We start from the raw sequence: 19,938 nt of genomic DNA on the forward strand, positions 1-19,938 counted from the left end.
CAGCACAACAGCAGAGGTGGGGAAAAGGCCCCACCGCCAGAAGTGGGGCAGTGACCACCCCTCACTGCTACATAAACTGGCAGAGAACAGTGCAGGCCCTAACCAGGGCCAAGTGAAATTATTTTTATGCTATGAGGGTGCCTCAAAGATGCCTCATGAGGTTCAACAGCAGCCTGACAACGACTTGACCTACATTATACCTCAGCACCAGCACCGCAGTGATTTCCGCCAGAGCTGCCCATAGGGGCTCCACCTTCCCCCTGCAATGCTTGTGCAGAGCATGGCCGCACCCCAGAGCTGCTCTGGTCACTCACCTACAGACAGACAACACCCTGGCTTTTCTTAAAACTTTAGTAAGCAGAGTATTTTACTGGCTAGTAATTTCTTGCTGAAATTACTGTACAATTTTCACTTTTTTCAGCCAAAATTGAGGGCAATTTTGCTTAAATAAGCCTGTCTGTGCCATTAGCTCCATTTCACCAGGGAAATCTGCTCTCACTTGTGAATATGACATCATCTATTGACATAACCCCACCAAAACAGGCATTTCAAACCTGTTATACTCTGCCATTTCACATGCTGCAATTATACTCAAGCTTAAACAAATCTTTGACACAGGACTTGCACCGTTTTGCTTGTCTACCATGCACTTCCCTTGACTTTCTTTTTTCCAAAAATAACTGTTTGCTTCTGGAGACTTGCACTTTCCATTGCACCCAGCATCTCAACAATATGAACTAAGGGTTTTATAACAGCAAACAGAAAAAAAAAAAAAATCAGTGGCAATTGTACAAACCAATTGTTTATCTTACCTAAACAAACTGTAAATGCTCAGAAGACCAGACCCCTCAAGCCTAATTAGCACCAGCCAGTGCATGTTCACATGTCCTGCAAAGCCACCTGCTGCAGGACTGAAGTGTGCAAGTCCTTCAAGTGGGGAAAACTCAACCTGCTTTACTCAGGGGGTTTCCTGCTGTTAGAACACAAGTCAGTAGTGTTAATTCACCAACACAGCAAGGATTAAAGCAGTTTGATAGTTAACAACTGCTGGAATGTTTTCTGAGTATTCTTCCAGTCTCCATTACTGCAGTTACTGGACACAAGGTGGAAGAGTCATGCATGAAGTGACAGCACAGACCCAGGAGTCTCATCCTCAAGGCACATCCATGCTTCCCTTCTCCTGAAAGCCCTTACAACCATTGATGTTCTTACTTCATTTAACAAGAATGGTCCAAAATATTAACTCTGACTCTGAGCATCATGTGTAGGCCAGAGGACTTGAAAGGACTTCCTGCTCATCTACACTTTTGGATTTGTTGGAAATCAGTCTCAGCACTCCTAGGAATTTATCCACAGGCTCTGAACTCACTCAGTGAGCTCTCTCTCTAGGTACACCCTACAGGATTCAAGCTAATTCTTCCACAAAATCCTCACAGGAGTCATTACGTGAGGCAGCCTCAGACTCTGCAGCTCCTCAGAGAACAGCACAGCCAGCAAATCTCGGATCAGAAGTATTGCATTTTACAAGTGGAGCTCCAGGCCCTATAAACCCAGCAGTTAGAAACCATAAACCAAAGTGCAGTGAAGCAGGTCTGACACTGAGATGCAGGAAGGGCTGTTTTAGGCAATTATATAATTAGTGGTCACTTTCAGACAAGAACAAAGCCCCGCTTGCCACTCTAGTCTTCTTCCCAATCATCTGCTCAGTAGCTCCAAAGCTTATGGAACCGGAGTTGTTTTTGAAGCTGACAACACATTATAGTTTTTGTGTACTTGGTAAAAGGAAGCAACTAAAATACTCAAAGGCAAAGGTAGGTCCTCAGAGAACTTAAAAGTCCAATTATCTCTGGGTTCAGTATGCAGATTCCCCATATCCATAAAAAAAGAAACAATAGTACTTTATTAAAATACTAAATTTTATTTTTTCACATACATTTAGTCTCCCCACCATTTCCATTTGTCTGACCACCACCATGCCTTATCAAAACATTCCATACATACTTAAAGTGAAGCTGAGGGTGGAGTCCTGTCTGTAAAAACCCAACAGGCATTTTGGACAACACATTCTTGGCAAGGTAATCTGGATGACATTTATCAGACACAGGAGGGAAAGCTCTTTCAGTATTTGTAAAAAGAACAGCCAAATAATGGTTACAGAAATAAGACTGCAGATTTTAATGAACTGTTTAAGCTGTTTTCTTTTCTTACAGAGTCTGTCTCCATTGCCAGAGAGCTTGAATGACCTGGAAGTGCACACAGAAAGTTAGAAACTGAAATCAATTTTAAAAAATTATTTCTAGCTTACTATCACCACTTATTTAATAAAATACTGACAATAAATTATAACAGTACTAACAATAAATTATAAAAGTACACTCCTTCCAGAGAAAATCAAGTTGAAAGCATGACATTGGGTCCTTCTGCTAGAAGATTATTATTCACACTAGGTCACAATAGTAAGAATTCAGTGAAGGTGAGTGAGATGATGGGTGTAGACCAGTGAGGCAAATACTGGCTGAACTCTGCCTACCCTGGCTAATGCTACAGCAAGTCCAGTAGCTAAAGCTGACTGCTTTTCAGCATTCCTTTAGGAACATATTAATTCGTCCATAAACAAGTTTACACCAAACCGTTGAGGGTAGCAGGAAAGCACAAGCAATTCTGTCACTGCAAAACTAACTTGATGGAATTTTGATTGGGAAATCTACAACACATTTTCAGCTTAGTCTGTGTGAAGTAATAACTAATTCAGAAACTCGCTTCTTGGTACCACCTTTTGGCGTGTGCTCTTTTAAGAGCTGCGTTGATTCTGGGAGAGAATGTGGCCAGAATGCCATAATCTCCATCACAAAACAGCTCCACCATCCCAGACACCCTCCCCAACATAGGGCTCAACACCAGACTGGCTGAGGTGGCCAAATTCAGCAGCAAGGGAAACCACAGCTCATTTCCTTAAACCAATATGGTGCCAAAAGGAAAATTCTGTGGGTTTAGTGAGCAAGAGATAATTTACCAACCATACAAAAGCTGGAAAAATGTAATAAAATATTAGCTTTCCCATCATAGCCAACTAAAACCCTTAAAACCATTCCCATATATTTAACCTGAAGTATTGTTTGTGGTTTGCAACCCTTTAAAACAGTCCAAAGCTTGTAAAGATTAAGAAGGGGAAAAGAATCCCTAAGGTTATAAAAGTTTTTGGACTTTATCAAGCTTTGATGAATTCTGTTACCTTCTGGTCCTCCGTCCTGAAGCAATTCTTAACGTAGTTGGCAAATTTGGGCTCCAGCTTAGGAAGGGTAGTACCCTAGTTGGAAAACAAGCAAGCTTTAGGGTCTGCAGGTAATTTAATGCTTTCAATAAATAACTTAGGATACTGAAAACCCTTTGCAATACATGGAGTTTGAATTCACCTGGCGACTTCCCACACTAGTCTGCTTTAAACCATTTTAGGAAGCTTGTTTTTCTTCCAAGTCCACGTATTTCTCACTAAAGTGGCTACACACGGAATTGCTGTCCAAAATTCCTTGCTGATGCTGAAGAGCACAACAGCATTCACCACTTAAAATCATGTTGTCTGTAGTCAGACCCACGCTACTCAGATAAATTAGAATTATATTCATGGACTCTTACTACAACACACAACCTGAGACCACCCTTCACAGGCAGGTTTTTAGCTTCAGCTCTCTAAAGCAAAACATTAACCTTACCTCCCACCTATCCTTTAAAATTCACTAATACACGACTTTTATTAATTTAAATAATTTTTCTAAAAACATTTCCTTGTAATCCCTGAATTGTCTTTGCACATGCTCAAATGTACAAGGCAGATTCAGTTAATAAATCATAGATATAGGTTTATCATCTTGTCTCCCAGTATCTCCACGGAAAATAATACAGCATGCTATTTTAGGAGACACTGATTTTTTTCACATGTCCCAAAAGAAATACTTTCCAATTTCTCAGGTGAATCAGTTGAAATATCCCATGCCAATTAGGACAGCACACTTGCTGTTCCCTGCTAGACAGTATTTCCCAACAGAAGCACTCTTCAGCACCAGATAATGTATTTTAAAGCTCTTTTTGCCAGTTATCTGCTCTGCATGCTTCCCTCTGCACATGTCTACTGTGAGCAGCTCAGCCACTTGTGCTCACACTGCAGAAGTACCACTTATCGCAGCTCCTCTGGGTCATTCCTAACACCACAGCAGCATCCACCCTGTATTTAAACACTTCTGGTCTCATTTGCATGCCTGTAACAAAGCAGCTCCAAAACACTTATGATCTAAGCAGAAGATGATCCTAATTCTTTAGCTGACCTTTGTTTGCCATTGTATGGGTAAAAAGTCTTCTACCTTGAATTTAAAAACCCCACCAGCAAACCAACATCAGTTCTGAGCCAGCCAAGTGCTGCCATAGCCAGGCCCTCACTCGCATCTGCTTCAAGCACAGAGGCAACGCAGAATGCCACCCTTGCTGGCACATGCACTTCAACCCTGGCTCAGGAAGAAAAGAATCACCTGCTACACCCAACCAGCATGCAACTGGATTTTCTATTTTATACTTAAATAGCTGCTAAGAACACTACTGATGGGTGTGACCACCAAGTGCCGGTCAAACGTGGTAACAACCAGAGCAAGTGACTGCCCTGACACCTTAGAAGGGTGAAGCATCCACTGAAGGCAGACTCAACCCCAGATCCCTCCAGAAAACAAATGTGTTCAGGTCTGCAGCAGTGCATCAATTCATACCACAAGCATCTGTCTCCCTCTTCTGGAAGTTACTGAGCCTTACACGCATCAGGATACTGCTTCAAGACCAAGGCACTCCACCACGTAAGGAACTCACTCCACTTTAGTAACCTGAAGTGTATATGCACTATTTAAGTCATCTTTACAATAAATATAACATAAGGGTTTGGTGAGATTTTTTTGGTTTGGTTTTTAATTTAAACAGAGACAGTTCACCAAGAAATACCAAACTGCTAATCAGAAATACTGGAGAAATACAAAGTGGTTTTGTTCCTCACGAGTAGAAGCTTTTTTCTCCAAATTTTTTTTTATTTCTCAGAGCTTCAACATCAACACACACTCATAGTAACAGCACAGGAATCAGCAACATCCTAATCATTTCTTGAAACATCCAATTCTTCTCATCTGCAGACTTCTAAAAGTAAGGCTGAGAAACGTCATGTCCAAAGACTCACCTTATCTACAGATGCTTGCATTTTTGCTTTTATCTCCTCTAATGACAGAGGGACTTTTGGTGTTTTTGGAGTTAGAGTTTTATCCTTCTTGGAATCTGGAGTCTGAAAATTATTCATTTTATTAGCAACTTGAAAAGCTACAGAGAATATAAGATAAATTTTATGTAACTAGCAATTGAACTGTTAAGTCCATAAAGTTTTCAGAAAGTCACAAAACCTAAATTTATGCTTCCCATACATTCCTTAGAAGCATGAAAAATAACAATTTTCAAACCTAGAGTTATTATAGTTAGCATAACTGGTATCTTATGCTTCAGGGCAGGTGCCTCCACAGCTCTCTGAATAGAAATTAAACCAAAAATAGCCAAAATATTTAGTGATTCAAAGTTTCCTGACTGTTGTAGGTACATACTGATCACTGAGGAGTTTCAGAAAGAACACCAAACAGTGAACAGTATCTTCAACATGCTTCATATCAAGATCTAAAAATCTAATTTGAATGTTAATATGCTGTTTGAAGTTCACATTAGGCAAGGAAACTAGCTTCCCCACTAGAATAAACCTTTTTTTTTACTCAGTTGTTTTCACTCACTTTTGATTTAGATGCTGGTGTGGATGGCTTAGAGTCTTTTCCATTCTGCTTTGCTTTCTGCATATTTTTTCCTGCAGCCTCACGAACAGGCTGAAAAGCAAGCACACACATTCATTTGTCAAATGAACTGCAAGTAAACTCAAGATAGCATGTTACAGGAACCCAAAGGAAAACCTCTTGGTGCAGCACAGTAACACACCCACGAACAAGTCCTGTTACCTCATCCAGTGCCATCTTTTTTTTGTAACACAATCATTACCTCATTTGGCATTACATCCAGAAATATTGTCTGTGATGTGCATGGGACATGACACCACACACATAGTCTAAAATTCCTATAGCTGTGTTTACAGCAGCACCAGATGGCCCTGGAGGGCCGATGGAGATGAAGGTCCCTCCTGGCACTTTCCTGTCTGCAGTGTACCCTTCCCTGCAGCTCACACATTTACAGCCTTTTGCATCTGAAGTCACTGAAAGCTCCTTTCCACAGCATGCAGGACTGGAACTGCAAAGCAGAACCCTCTTTGAGCAGATTTTATTTGCTGCTCAAAAGCCATCCAGGCCCACACCAGTCTGACAGCTGCATCTCTGTGCTGGTAAGACCCAGTCACCCCTCTGCAGCCAAGGAATAAAACATGGACTGGATGGGTGCACATTCACACTGGTGTTCTCACGCCCTATCACAATTTCTTTACACAGACTGAGCTAAACCTAGCACATCCCCCATTCACACATTCCAGGGAGCTGTGCTAAAACTCACTGATTTAGGGCACTACATACCCAACCACTATCATATCACAGTATTAGCCACTTACTTTCTTTACTGGAGCTTTAATTTCTTCCTCATCATCCTCTAAGTCATCTTCATCACTACAATTAAAAAGGAAATCACTCACCATAACTCAAGATCCACATTAGAAATTGATCTTCCCCCTCCCTCCCAATAAAATGTTTTATTCACGAAGAAAGCAAGCAATCTTTCCAAGTTTATACCTTAACACATAGCTAAGTGCTAGGGCAAGCACTACCTTTAAAGCAGTTAAATGCACTCCCTCCTCTTCAATACGCAAGGGATATATCCTAGGGACTTCCACTACTACTGTTAGAAGTTAATGAGTAACAGGAAGCCCAGTATGACATATCTGAAGAACATTAATTTAGATAGCATTGTAGAGATAAAAAAGAAAAGGATGCCTTTTCCCTAGCCAAGATACAGGAGCTTTTTCACTTAGCATCCAGTAATGTCACACAATTCATGTTCTGAAAGTTAGCCCTATATAAATACATTATTGAAAATACATTAGCAAAACAGGAATACATACTCATCATCATCATCTTCATCGTCATCCTCATCATCTTCTGCTAATTTTGGTTTTTTCTTTAAAAAAGAAAGTCTGTTAAGTGTTGATACCATTTTGTGGTAATAAAGAGCAACTGCCATAGAAAACAACTGTGGCATAAGTCCAAGGCTACTTTCCATCAATTTAGCTAAACCCAGGAAGTTACAGCTGTGAAGTCCAAAGCTATTGACGAGTTCACTGCATAAGCTCTGAATACGTGAGCCTTTCCTCTATAGTCCAGCGCTTCAATCAGCGTTTCAACTCTTGCAGTACACTGACATTTATACCAGAACCTGCAGTTACTGCAGGAGACAGAATTTCCACAAAAACAGTCATTATATCTAATACTTCAGCAAAATTTTGGGGACCTTCTGTATTTTATTTACACTTCTGTAATTTAGTACAAAATAATCCCTTCTCACTTATAATAGCAAGGCATCTAACTGCTTCCTCCTACAGGCAGCACTAATACCAAACTAGATGAAAATGCTGTGAACAAAGGGACTGCAAGTCCACATACCTGTGGTGTTTTAGGTCCTCCTCCACTTGCTGGTCTCTTTGTTGAAGCATTGACAATTTTTGTATCATCATCCTCCTCATCTGATTCTGGTTCTTCTTCTAATGCTGATAAAACCAAAGCACAGGGTAAAAACCTCACCTCATTTAACAATATAAAGCAAGACTGCTAGTAAGAAACAAAGAGCATCATCCACAACTGAGTAGGTTTGGTCTAGCTGAGGTGCTGAACTGACAGCAGGAAGCTTCCCACTAGTGACCTAACCACTGACTAGGGGGTTTTCCAGCTGACTGAAGCAAGTGCTACTACAGGGAAATACAAAACAGCTGAACTACCACCCCACACACTGGTCAGAGCACTCTTCACACAGAACAGACAATAGAAAATCAAAAATAACGTTTTCTCCATTCCTAAGGAGAAACATTTGAAAACCAGTAGAAAGAAAGATCAAAGACAATTTCTTAAAGGAGACGACTAGTCCTGGCTTACTTCAGTTAAAAACCAGAACTGTTTCATGGGCAGCCTTCTCACACTCAGTTGATAAGCAGAAAGCCTACAGTGGGATACGAACACCCACTTCAAAGGGGAGAAGTTAGAAACGAAACTGCAAGGCTGATAAATGCCCCTTTATCCATACAAACCAAGTGGCAAGCAAAGGCATGCAAGCACTCCTCTCAACCTCTGCCCTAAAGCCACTTCATGCCAAGGATGTGCATTTAACGTTCAGAGGGTCAGTACACTGAAAGCTCTGCTTGTGGCACCAGCTGCAAATCCTTCAAGTCCTGCTGGTGCTGCCAGGTGCCAGGACACAGCAGTGACCAGCCATACTTACCTACAAGGTGCTGACCACTGACGTAAACAGGCCCTGAACCACATTTCAACCTCAACACCACTGGTGGTGTGATCTCAAAGCCACCCAATGAAACCTGTAAGACACAGCAATGGCATTCAGTCAAATATTCCATGCAAAGTGTACTCAACAGACATTCCACCCCAGTATGAACGAGCACCAACAGCTGGAGACTCCATGGCTAACAGTTACTCCAAGTTCCCACTCAACAGAGTATTCTGCAAGTATTACAGAGTCAACTCAGTGTCAATAAGTCACACATAGGGGTTTACTACACTCCTTGTGTATCCCAGTTAAAGCACACAAAGGCCAGACCAATACACATTTGTTTCTACTCCACTTGGCAGCAATGTTACCTGAACATTATCCATCCCACTAACCCCAGCATTGTGTAGTTCTACTTTACGCTATCAGCAGCTGAGTCAATAGCAGAAATGACAACAAGGTGCCCTTCAACCACAGAGTAGCAATCATCTTCAGAGTAGCATTAAGAGCTTGGGACCTGCAGAAAAAACTAATTGTTCCCATCCCAGGTTTATAGAAAGCAATACAACTTAAGTGTGCAATCTAGGCATCTGCTTGCATATGGCTAGACTTGTCTATATATAAATGCCATGAATAATTACTACTGCTTAAAAAGTGTAATTTGAGCATGTCAGTTATCTCCACATGTCTCAAGTACTCTACTAGGCACAAAAAAGATGTATTTACTACATCTAGTAAAAGAGACACTTCTCTGAACAGACTGCGAAGTTTCACTAAAATTCAGCTGACCCCAGCCATTTCTAAATTTCTTCTCACTAGAGACCAAATTTACAGTAGATTCTCTAAGTACTTACTGTAGGCTGCACTGACATTTTCAGAGATGCCAGTACTACTTTAGTAGGGTTGCCTTCATAGTCCAGTGCTTCTGCTTCTACAATGTGTAATTCGTCTTTGGCTCCAGCTCCTAAAGTAACCTGTAAAGTCAAGAATAGGACACAGCCTGAGCATCCCAAATATTAAAAAATCTTCTAAATTCCATTCACCAGAATGAAATAACTCCATTCACTGTTCTGCTTTAATTAATACTGAAATTTGCATTTCTGACTACGAATTATTTCATCAGACTCCACCCCAATCCGACACCCTTTCTCCACAACACTGAAACTTCCAAGGGGCACCTTCAGGCATATTTCAATGAGTGAAATCAGGTCACTTGCTCATGGATCACTGCAACAAAGAGGCAGTGACAAGTTCAGTCAGCTCTACAGCTGGTCCAAGGAAACTATAAACACATCATCTCCTCTACAGAATCACACCTATAGCTTTCCCCCTCCTGGCACATGTTATCTGCCAATTGCTTCCTTTTACCACACTGTGCACCTTTTGCTTACTTGACACTCACTGAGGACTCAAGTCTAACAGCAGCTTAGTTGAATACAGTGATTTATGCACATGCCTTTTGCTGTAATTCATCACAGACTGAAACTGCTGTCCCAAGGCATTTCTAAACTTAAGTGCCTGGATCCCTTACTCTGAGTATGAGAAAAGTGTTATGAGTTTCAAAACTCATAGCTGCAAGGAGACAAGTGATAGACAGTGGTCAGGCCAGAAATTCCAGTTTGCTGATCTTGGGCCTCTCAGACAGGACTATGTGCAGAAGACGTGAAAACCACAAATCCTTCATACTACAACTATTCCCAACAGTAGTGCACAAGGCTCTGTGTTTCCTTTGCTGAACCCCCTCCCAGGAAAGCTACAAGAGATGTAGGTGTGAACACTTCAGGCAAAGGCACAGAAGTTTCCATTCTTCAAGAACTGAGCTTTAATGAGGCTGTAATTGTCCAGATGTAGATGTATCAGATTGAAGGTTGGAAAATAGAACACTGGATTCACTACTGGGAAATTTTGTTATTAGTAATTCAAAGAGGTGAAATTGCAGCTCTGATCTCACCTCTCAAATGTGCTATCAACAACACTGAATTGCTCAGCTAGTGGGACAAAAATTTTAGTGCATACCCTGTCATTTGCCCTAGTTTAATACTATAGCACTTACTTGTCATTTATTTCTCTGTGTTTGGCAAGCATCCATGCATGTGCTTCAACTTCTACATTGAAAGAATGCACACCAAATAGGTGATGAATCAGTGACCATCCCTATTTTCAGCTGTCATTAGTAAGACATTTCCAGGAACTCATGGCACTTTTATCTCCTACAGCTATCCATCTCTTTTCCATGTTACCCTTTTCTTCCCATCTTGCTGTATCTCATGCCCAAGTCCCCCACTGCATTTGTATTTTAACACTGTCTTTACTCATCTAGGCTTTTATCAGGAGCATAGACCAGCCCACAGGTTTTTGCTGCCTTTACCTTTTTTTAAGTCCCTCCTCTACTCAACAAGGTTTTTTTGTTTCAATCATGCCCGAGACCCTCCAAATATCTTAAATATTGCCTAGTTTGTCCTTTGGTATCCTAACCCTATTTCTCCTGTCCATCATCCCTTTTTATTTTATGAAAAGAGGTTACTGACAGAAGACTTAATTCCCCCCCACAAGCCTAACAACAAAGTAGTGGTGTGGATTGATCGGCTTCATCCATCTGTACAACATCAGAAGAAATGCTACAATTAATTTTGAAAATATAAATAGAAAAGGAACTCTGAGTAAAACAATACAATTCAAGTATCACTAATTTTAGCTGCATAACAAATATTCAGATACAAGAAATCTGCATGTGGACTTGCCCTATACATTGCTATGTTCTTCCATCAAAAGGAATTGTAATTAACAACAAATTACTCTTTGTCAAGTCCAGGCTGTACTTTTCATAATACACAAGGATGGAAAACAGGTGACTCACATAAAAAACAGAAGTGTTTTAAGTAACACCATTAAGTGTTTGGAGATACTCATTATGCAAGTGACCTCCAGGAAGCAATTCTGCTGTAGGAATTAGTTGACAATTTTAAGACTTTCTTGCTTCCAGGCATCAAAGCATTTCCTTGCATTTAAATAAACACAGCAGTATGCCACGAAGATGCTACAACTCTTTAATTTCTTGTGTGCTAAGACATTGCACATTATTGTTTTGCTACCCAAAAAAACATGGTCAGTCAAGAACAAAATCCTTGAAATATTGTGTCTGACTTGTGTGGCATCAGGAAGCTCCAAGGACCCACCCAGGAACTCCTGGGAGTCTGCTAGATGAATTATCTGAATGAAAGATGGGGTTTCCCAGTTACACCCTTGGAAAGGCCAAACCAAGGACAGTAAGTCAAAACATAAACCTTCTGCTGTCTAATTTAGATTTACTTATTATCTGCTTCTTGCAAAGAGAGAATTGGAGTTAGCTTATGGGAACACACTTAAATGGTTTTCAAAATCAAGTTTATAGCAGTCCACAAGAGTGTGCCTATGTATGACTCTTACAAATCTATCTTTCTCCCTCTGCTCCTGTAGCATCTGCACTATTTGCCTTAGGGATGCCTCATGTATAGCCTAGCATTAAATTCAATTTAGCAGATATTTATTACCCCACTGTAAGTTGATTTTTAACCTTTTCCAGCCTTGCATTTGTTTGCTGTGAATGAAACATCAGTGGAGAAACCTTTTCAATACAGAAAATATCTGAAATTACAGAATAAGCCCCACTGCCAGTAAGAGAGGTTTACTTTTACAGATTTACATATCAATTATCACCTGAATTATATGTGGAGAAATAAATGACACGTTAAAAAACTCACCATCACAGCACACCACTATATTTAAATGGAAGGCGTAAAAACCAAACACTACTTACCGTTCTTAGCGACAACTGATGTTCGTTTTCTTCATCATCTACTTTGAACTGAAACTCCTTATCCGCTTTAAGCTCGCAGCCTGTAAAACAATTCAATTATAAGCCTCCTGCTTTATTTAAAACACAGCAGTTACTTGCCAGCCTGCTGCTCCCAGGCCCGGTACTCGCAGGGAAGTATCGGCACGCTGCGGGCACGCAGGGAGCGGAACACGTGGGGCGAGGAAAACCCGGGGCGAGCGCGCCGCCCGCTGGCGGCACGCAGCTCCCGGCGCGGCCCGGCTAAACCCAGCAGCTTCCAGAGCATCCCCGCCCAGCGCCCGCCGCGGTGCCCGGGGCGATGGCACCTCCGGAACCGCCGCCGCGGCGGCCGGGCCTGCCCCGGGGCAGCGAGGCGCGCTCGGCCGCGGCGCTCCACGTGCTCCGCCTCCGGCCGCACCGCCACGTGCTCCGCGTCCTTAGGAACGGCGGGAGGCACCGCGCACAAAGCGCGGAACAGAGGGCGGAACAAAGCGCGACGGGCCCCGCCACGTGCGGAGTGCGCGGGAGCGGCCGCTACGCGCCCCCGGCCCCGCCCGAGCCCCCGGCCCCAACCGAGCCCCCGGCCCCAACCGAGCCTCCGGCCCTGCCCGAGCCCCCGGCCCCAACCGAGCCCCCGGCCCCAACCGAGCCCCCGGCCCCAACCGAGCCCCCGGCCCTGCCCCGCGCTCGGAGCGGCGGCGCTCGGCCGGCACAGGCCGCGGCCCCGCACGGCGCTCGGCCCCGGGGCCTGCAAAGGCGACGGGGCCAGCGGGCCCCGGGAAAGCGTGGCCGTGGGCGCGGCGAGCGTTACCGAAGAGGAAGGTCTGCGGGCGCAGGGGGCCCATGCTCTCCATGTCCATGGCGCTGTCCTCCATCGCGGGGCTGCGGCACGACTGACCGGGAGTGCTGCGCTGCGGGCGGACGCGCACCAAAGGAAGCCCCGCGCCCGCCCACTCGCTGATATAGCCTCGTGTTCTCGCGAGAGCCGCGAGCCGGGCCCGTCCCTCGGTGCCCGCGCCGGCCCTGCGCACGCACGCGCGCACGCTGACGGTGGTCGCGCGCGGGGCCGCCGGGGGCGGGGCCGAGGCCGCGTGAGGGGCCCGAGCCCGCCCCGCCCGCAGGGGCCGCGGCCGAGTGACCGTGGGGCCGCCGTGGGGCTGCCGTGGGGCCGCCGTGGGGCTGCCGTGGGGCCGCCGTGGGGCCGCCGTGGGACCGCCGTGGGGCTGCCGTGGAGCCGCCGTGGGGCCGCCGTGGGGCCGCGCCACACGTGGGGCAGAGCCGTGCGTGCGGACCGCAGCGTTCCGCTCCCGGCCGCGGCCCGGGCCCGCTCGGAGGTTGCAGCCGCGCCGGCCCGAGCGGCTCCACGGCCGCAGAGCCGCGCTCCGGTGCGACGCGACCTCCTCGCTCTGTGCCGGCAGCTGGCTGCTGCTGCTGCTGCTGCTGCCATTTCTGACTGAAATCACACAGGAACGAAAGCAGCTCAGCTCCCTTCCTGTGCATTCCCTGTGAGGATGGGCTCCCATCCCGAGCTGCTGCTCCCTATGCCACTGGCTCTGAAGGCCAGGGACAACAACACTGTGGGAACCTCCTTTTCAGCTGGCGTATGATGGAAGCAAACCGCTTTTTAATGTGAAATTAGCACACGGGGAAATCTGTCACAACAAAGCTAAAAGTTCTAGGGTTATTCTATACGTAGAGCTACCAGTCCTGGAAACACTTGTTTGCCTCCATGGTGGGAGCCCATCACTGGCCCTGGGCTGGCTCATCATCCACACATCCCAGGCTCGTGTCCTGGGGCTGATCTGCACAAGGGTCACTTGGGTACTAATCTTACACTTACTGAACACTTACTCTGCAAAAATAAAAGTGTATAGGCTCTTGGTGCTCTTATCTCCCCTCTGATTTGAAATGTGTAAGTGGTAGTCGAGTTACCTTCATTGGCATTCATAAAGGAACAACATTAAATGATGTTGCTGAAAATGAGACAAACTGAAGTGAAGAATAACTGGCACAATGGGAAAATGAAACTTACCCTGTCAAAGATTCCCCTTCCTCGCTCTTCCATGAAGCTGGCCCCTTTGCAAACAGCAAATGCAGTTCCACAGGATACATACACATGGTTTCGCCAGGATATGATCCCCTACCACCCTATTAACATTAGGGCAGGCTGCCCACTGAGGTGTTTCTGGTGGTTGCCACAGGCTGACCAAAATTCCATAATAGTTAAATTGTGTGTGAAAACAAGGTACAGGAATAAATTGGAGCACAGTTTAGCATATGAGTGAGGATGGACATTCTGTGATTTACTCCCCTTAAAGTCTCACAAGGAACCAGAGAACAAACAGTGTTTATTTCATTTTCTAAGATTTGGTTTGGTTAATTTCTTACTGTCTTTACAAAGTAATTACTGCTGGGTAGGAAGAGTGGCAAAGATGGGAAAATAGTTGCCACTATAGATAAACCCTTAGCTGCCCAAAGATACGCCCAGGGATGTGTGGAGCAGCAGAGGCAGAAATCCCAGCAAGGGCAGTGGCTGGTGTCCCTGGCAGAGAGAGACATCATTAACTGATCAGACATCTCAGCCTTAAAAGCTGCGAAGATGCAGATGAGGCATTTGTTTGGGCTGGATTGAAAATGGGAACTATTATCTAAATCTCAAATGAAGTTATGGCCTGAGCCAGATGTCAGACTGGAGCTGGAAGGTGAATCCTACACAGTAATAGTGGAAGGGAGTGAATTACATTTACCTGTAATGCCAAGAGGAGGACGTGGCCACCCAAAGCCCTGCCCCGCAGTGCACTGAGCAGCTCACAGACTGCAGCTCCAGAAGTCCACCTGGGTCTGCTGCAGGGAGCAGTGCAACCACAGCAGGGTCTCCTGTCTGCAGATCACGTTCAATACAATTACAGTCTTCCATTATGGAGGAAATAAATGTGGGAGGAAACAAAGGACACACACAGAGAAGCAAAACAGGGGTAGGAAGTAGGAGATATATGCTTACTGTGTCTCATTTGGCTCCATAGGGATTTAGAAGGGTTGTCATATATCATGACATTTATTATTTCTGCCATGGTACTATGGTGAGAAGTCCATTACAATATCGATCATTTTATTTTGCTTGGCTCTGTGCTGTGTAATACTTGGCATGGCAGAAAAGGCTTACAAGTGATTTAGAAACAGCTGTACAGGGACAACCAGGAGAAAATCAGAACTTCGCTTAATGGAATTCTCTTTTTAGTGAACATATACAAAACTCGGGAAATTTTATGTTGAGCGTGATTAAAACCACAGTGCAGTTGTAATCAAACAATCAGAAGGTATAGAAACAGTAAAGGTTTCCTATGCAATCTTCATTTCCATGCTGACATAAAGAAATAATCTTCAGCTGCCCTAGCCCCATATAACCTCTCCACTGGCCTCCCCCTCCCTTCACCAGTCAACAGTTTCTGTCCCAGTGAACTAAGGGCCAAAATCTTAACTGGCATCAAAAAACCATTCTTGATCTCAAAAAAAGATCACTTGCACGCCAGAAAACCCAAATATTTCACTGTAGCCTGGAAGAGCTGCGTATTGCTGCCCCAGAGAGGGCAGCAGGAGGCCGGGGTTAGCTGTCCTGGTCCGTGAGCGGGGGCAGCAGCAGCAGAGCAATGTGCTGTCAGCACTGCAGTGGCAGCATGGACAGTGCCACCCGGCTGGGTGCCAGCTGAACACCCTGAGCACAGGAGAGAACTGCACCTCCTGGCAATGCTTTGGCCTTGCATTTGTAATTTCCCTTCCCCTCCAGGCCGGTTTGCAGCCAGCGCAGGACAAGGAGCTGTGATGGAGGGACCATCCTTACCTGGTTGGCTTCTTTCTTACCCACAGTCTGCTTCTTGCTGCTGACCCTGCTGTAAGTGGCACTGGAAGTTTTCTCCATCTTCCCTCTTTCTGTAGTGCCTGTTCCATCTCCAGCTTTGCCTGTAGCATATTACTCATGCAGAGCAGCACAAAAACCTGCATCAGAAGGTCCTTCAGCACCAAAGAATGCTGCATACGGGGAGCAGAGGGAGGCTGGTGCCCCAGCTTCTGCTTTTGGCAGCACAAGCTGCTGCTGCTCCATCTCTTCTATGGTTTGGCATAAGGCTTTCAGAGGATCCTTCTGCTATTAAGGCCCAGTTTCAGACATAAAACTGTAAAAGGGAGGAGTGACAGGAGAGCCAGGATGTCCACAGGGGAGGCACTCAGGTATTGCAGTGATGAAACAAAGTAAGGTTACACAGATAGATTACAGGTGTCAGTGTCCACAACAGTAAAAATTAAGATAGCCTGAAATTTCTCTATTTTTTTTTTCTTTTTTCTTTAAATATTCAGTACAGAATAGCCTCTAGGTCCTGGCCATGACCCTTCCTGGCTATTGCAAAAATTAACACTGTCCTGACTGAAACTGGGAGAAAAATCAGGATACTTTAAAACTTTGTGTGTCCTGCAGGTCTCAAAGCTGAGGCCACTTCCCAGTAGGAGGAGTAGGAGTGTGGAGTTGGTGAGGCTGACCTGGGTCAGGAAGGGGGTGGCAGCAGAGAGCTCCACCAGGCGTGTGTCTGTAAGGCCGGCGAGGCAGACTGCACCGAACCCTTGTGCCATCAGCCACGACTCCCCTTGCAGTATCATTTGCTGCTGTGTGCTGAAGCTATACCTGCTGCCAGCCCATGGCACTGCTCTGCTTGTTACACCCCATGAGCTCCATCCCAAGACGATTTCTGCATCACTGCCAGGGTACACGAGTTCTGCTGAGCACTCCTGGGCAGCCAGGGCCGTGGAGATGGGAGACAACACCTGATAGTCCACATCAGAGTAGCCTGTTCTGGTGGTCCCTTTTCACATCTACTCCTACTGCAGCACAAGCTTTGAAATATTGTCCCTGTTCCCCGTGGTTCCTGCAGGGTCTAGAAGAGCAGACATAAGGCCATGGGGTGGGGCACAGCATGATCATGTCCAGTTCCTGATTTTCCTGTGTTTGTTATTCTCCATCTCTGAGCCACCTCCCTGTGCAGCCCCCTGAAGTTACCAGGCTAGCCCACATCTGTGAGGCCTTGGGGGGAGAGTGTTCCAGGAGCTGGGCAAAGATCCCAAAAGAGGCTCCAACCCCCGATGTGGTCCAAGATGTTGATTCCATAGGAGGAAGAGGGAAAGAGAGTGAACCAGGAAGGGACAGAGCCTTATTATCTAGTCTCAGTACAGTAAGGGCTACTTGACTCCCAGCCAATTATGTCAGGAAAGGAAGTAAGAGTCAAACTAACAGGTCACAGCTACAGGGGTCTCTGGGGAGGGGGAAACCATTCCCCAGAGCAATACAACCCATTTCTACATCTTCACTGCCAGAGCCTGAGGGGCAGGTCCATCTGGTGTTTGAGCAGCATGCAGGATGCTGTTAGTCAGCCATAACTTTGGCTGTAGGTTCAGATGTTCCCTCGTCTTAGCACTGTCAGTTCCCATTTCAAGGTCGGCAGCACCATCTAGTGATCCCAAATCAGCTTCCTCCGTGGCTGCCTGCCTTCTCCCAAGCTTCATCCATGCCCAGGTGTCCCAGGTGAGGTTTGCCTGTCTGTGCCTACCTACTACACCTTTCCTACCAGAGGGTTGTTTACTGGCAGGTCTTGCATGGGAAGACTGATTTCCCTTGGCCACTGTCACAGACCTCAGAGATGGGATGGCAGGATCCAAACTAAATCCCAGGCCAGAAAAGGTGGCAGAGCTGTGTTCCAGACCCCATTTGGCTCAGTGAGAATTTTACTTGCCCTCTTGGGCAGATTCCACATTTAAAATAAATCTGCCCAGGGAAAGAAAACAATCCCTCTCAGTCTTTCCTTGGGTCTCTGCTACGTTTGACCTCAGCCCACATGTTGTGTAGGGACCTCAAGGTGGCATTTTGTCTCCAAGGTCCCACTGGCGTGCACAGCCCATAGTGCAGATGTCAGGAGAGTCAAAAGCTTGGTCAACATTATTTCTCATCTCTCAACTTTGAGCACAAGCAGACAGGCAGCTCCACACCTCCAAAGTGCAATGGGCCCTTCTGTTCTTTTCCCATTACACCCCCTGCAAAATACCCTACAAAAAAAAAAAAAAAAAAATCTGCTGGCCCCACAGACAAACCTGGAGAGGTTGATGTGTTGTTATCATCCTGGCTCCTGCACTACTGCATTTCACCCTGTCCACAAGAGTCTCTGGGGCCTCTGTGGTGGATTAAAAGGCAGGAGGGTATTGTGTTGATGGCAGTATCATATTGTGCCTCTACTCTTCCTAGCTGGGACAATGTGCAAATTTTACTACTGCCTTCTCTCAATTTCTTGGTGCTTCATCTGGGCATCTTGCAGGCTCAAGGTGCTGCAGGGCAGGAAACAGAAGGACACCAAGGTTCTGACTGCTCTTGCTAAGGAATTTTGATGCATTAAGCAGCTTCTCCATCAAGAAAGTCACAGCCAGGAAAACTGTACTATGTTGGATACGTGTGGCAAGCTCTTGTGTTTCTACTTGATTGTTAGGCTAAAAGGGTTCCATGTTCCCAGTTTATGCTGGAGGACACTCTTGGAAACCAGGAATCTGAAGCCATGTGATTATACACATGGATCTGGATCACAGCTCTCAAACTTGCAGAGACAAATCTGGGGAAGGTCTTTCAAAATCACTCCAAAGCCATGCAGAACATGATGCATATTTAAAGCCATACACTTGAATCAATTTATTTCCTGGACTTTCCTGAGCTTATCTAATGTGAGCAGCAATATGAAACTGCTCTAGGCTAGTTTGAATGTGTCCAGCTGGGGCAGCAGGATGGGAGTTTCTCACCACAGCAGCATTCAGGGTGCGTTACTGGCTCCTGCACAAAAAACACCCGCAGATCACTGGATATGATTGTATGCATATCAGGATGTATATATATATGTGCTTATAGACTTCAGCAGGCTTTTGGACAAAGATATTTACTGAACAAATGAACATTTACCACATTTTCAAAGTACAGTTTTGAAAATCTTACAGATCAAACAATGAGCTCTGGTTGGATCTCTGATCACGAGTTTAGAGATGTAATACATAGCTCTATGATCTGTGTGAAGCACTGCAAATGTCAAAAATCAATTTGAATGGCAGGAGGCTCTGGGACATAAACAGCAAATATCATTAGGTCAGTGTATGAGTGTGGGGTACAACCACATCTTGACTACTGTAGGTAGCAATAGGCATGTTGGGGAAAAAAAAAAGACAAAATAAAGGGCTATTCAATAACAAGAAGCATGGAGAACAAGAAACAACTGCCTGATGTCTCCCCTAATACAAGAAATAGAGGACATAAAATGAAACTTGTAGGTAGCAGATTAAATATAAAAAAATAAAGAGACAGATCCTCAGCCAACACGTAGCAGAGCTGTGCAAGTCACTACCACAAGATGCTGGAGACGTCAGAATTTCATGAGCATCAGACATGCTCATGGGAAAAGAAAAGGCAGCAAGGGAGAACAGGCAAAAGACACTGTTCTGTGGCTCAATAAATCCTTGAACAGCCTGGAAGATATTCTGGGGAAAAGATCACTGTAATCCTAGTCTGCTCTCACACATTTCTTCCAGGCACTGTTGGAGACACTGGGCAGGCTGAGCCCTTG

General features: G+C 45.2%; 1 protein-coding gene across 2 annotated transcripts; it reads right to left on the reverse strand.

Annotated features, from left to right (window-relative positions):
• Window positions 1-1,895: 1,895 nt before the first annotated feature.
• On the reverse strand, window positions 1,896-13,288 carry NPM1 (nucleophosmin 1). Of its 2 annotated transcripts, NM_001245498.1 has the most exon segments (12): window positions 1,898-2,243; window positions 3,233-3,307; window positions 5,207-5,308; window positions 5,799-5,888; window positions 6,614-6,665; window position 6,668; window positions 7,121-7,176; window positions 7,659-7,762; window positions 8,488-8,581; window positions 9,345-9,464; window positions 12,287-12,366; window positions 13,116-13,252. In NM_001245498.1, coding segments are annotated over 8 exon segments (522 nt in total). In that variant the 5' UTR covers window positions 13,180-13,252; the 3' UTR covers window positions 1,898-2,243; window positions 3,233-3,307; window positions 5,207-5,308; window positions 5,799-5,888; window positions 6,614-6,662.
• Window positions 13,289-19,938: the final 6,650 nt, after the last annotated feature.

The sequence above is a fragment of the Taeniopygia guttata genome, chromosome 13 (genome assembly GCF_048771995.1).
Source record: "Taeniopygia guttata chromosome 13, bTaeGut7.mat, whole genome shotgun sequence".
NCBI lineage: Eukaryota > Metazoa > Chordata > Aves > Passeriformes > Estrildidae > Taeniopygia > Taeniopygia guttata.

Excerpts from the sequence above, each read along its gene's own strand:
- NPM1 (XM_030283601.4), bottom strand. The coding sequence starts at position 13,179 with ATGGAGGACAGCGCCATGGACATGGAGAGCATGGGCCCCCTGCGCCCG. Across the intron at positions 7,763-8,487 it reads CAGTGGTCAGCACCTTGTAG|CATTAGAAGAAGAACCAGAA; the intron begins GTAAGTATGGCT and ends TGGTTTTATCAG. Across the intron at positions 5,889-6,613 it reads TTAAAGCTCCAGTAAAGAAA|CCTGTTCGTGAGGCTGCAGG; the intron begins GTAAGTGGCTAA and ends CTTGCTTTTCAG.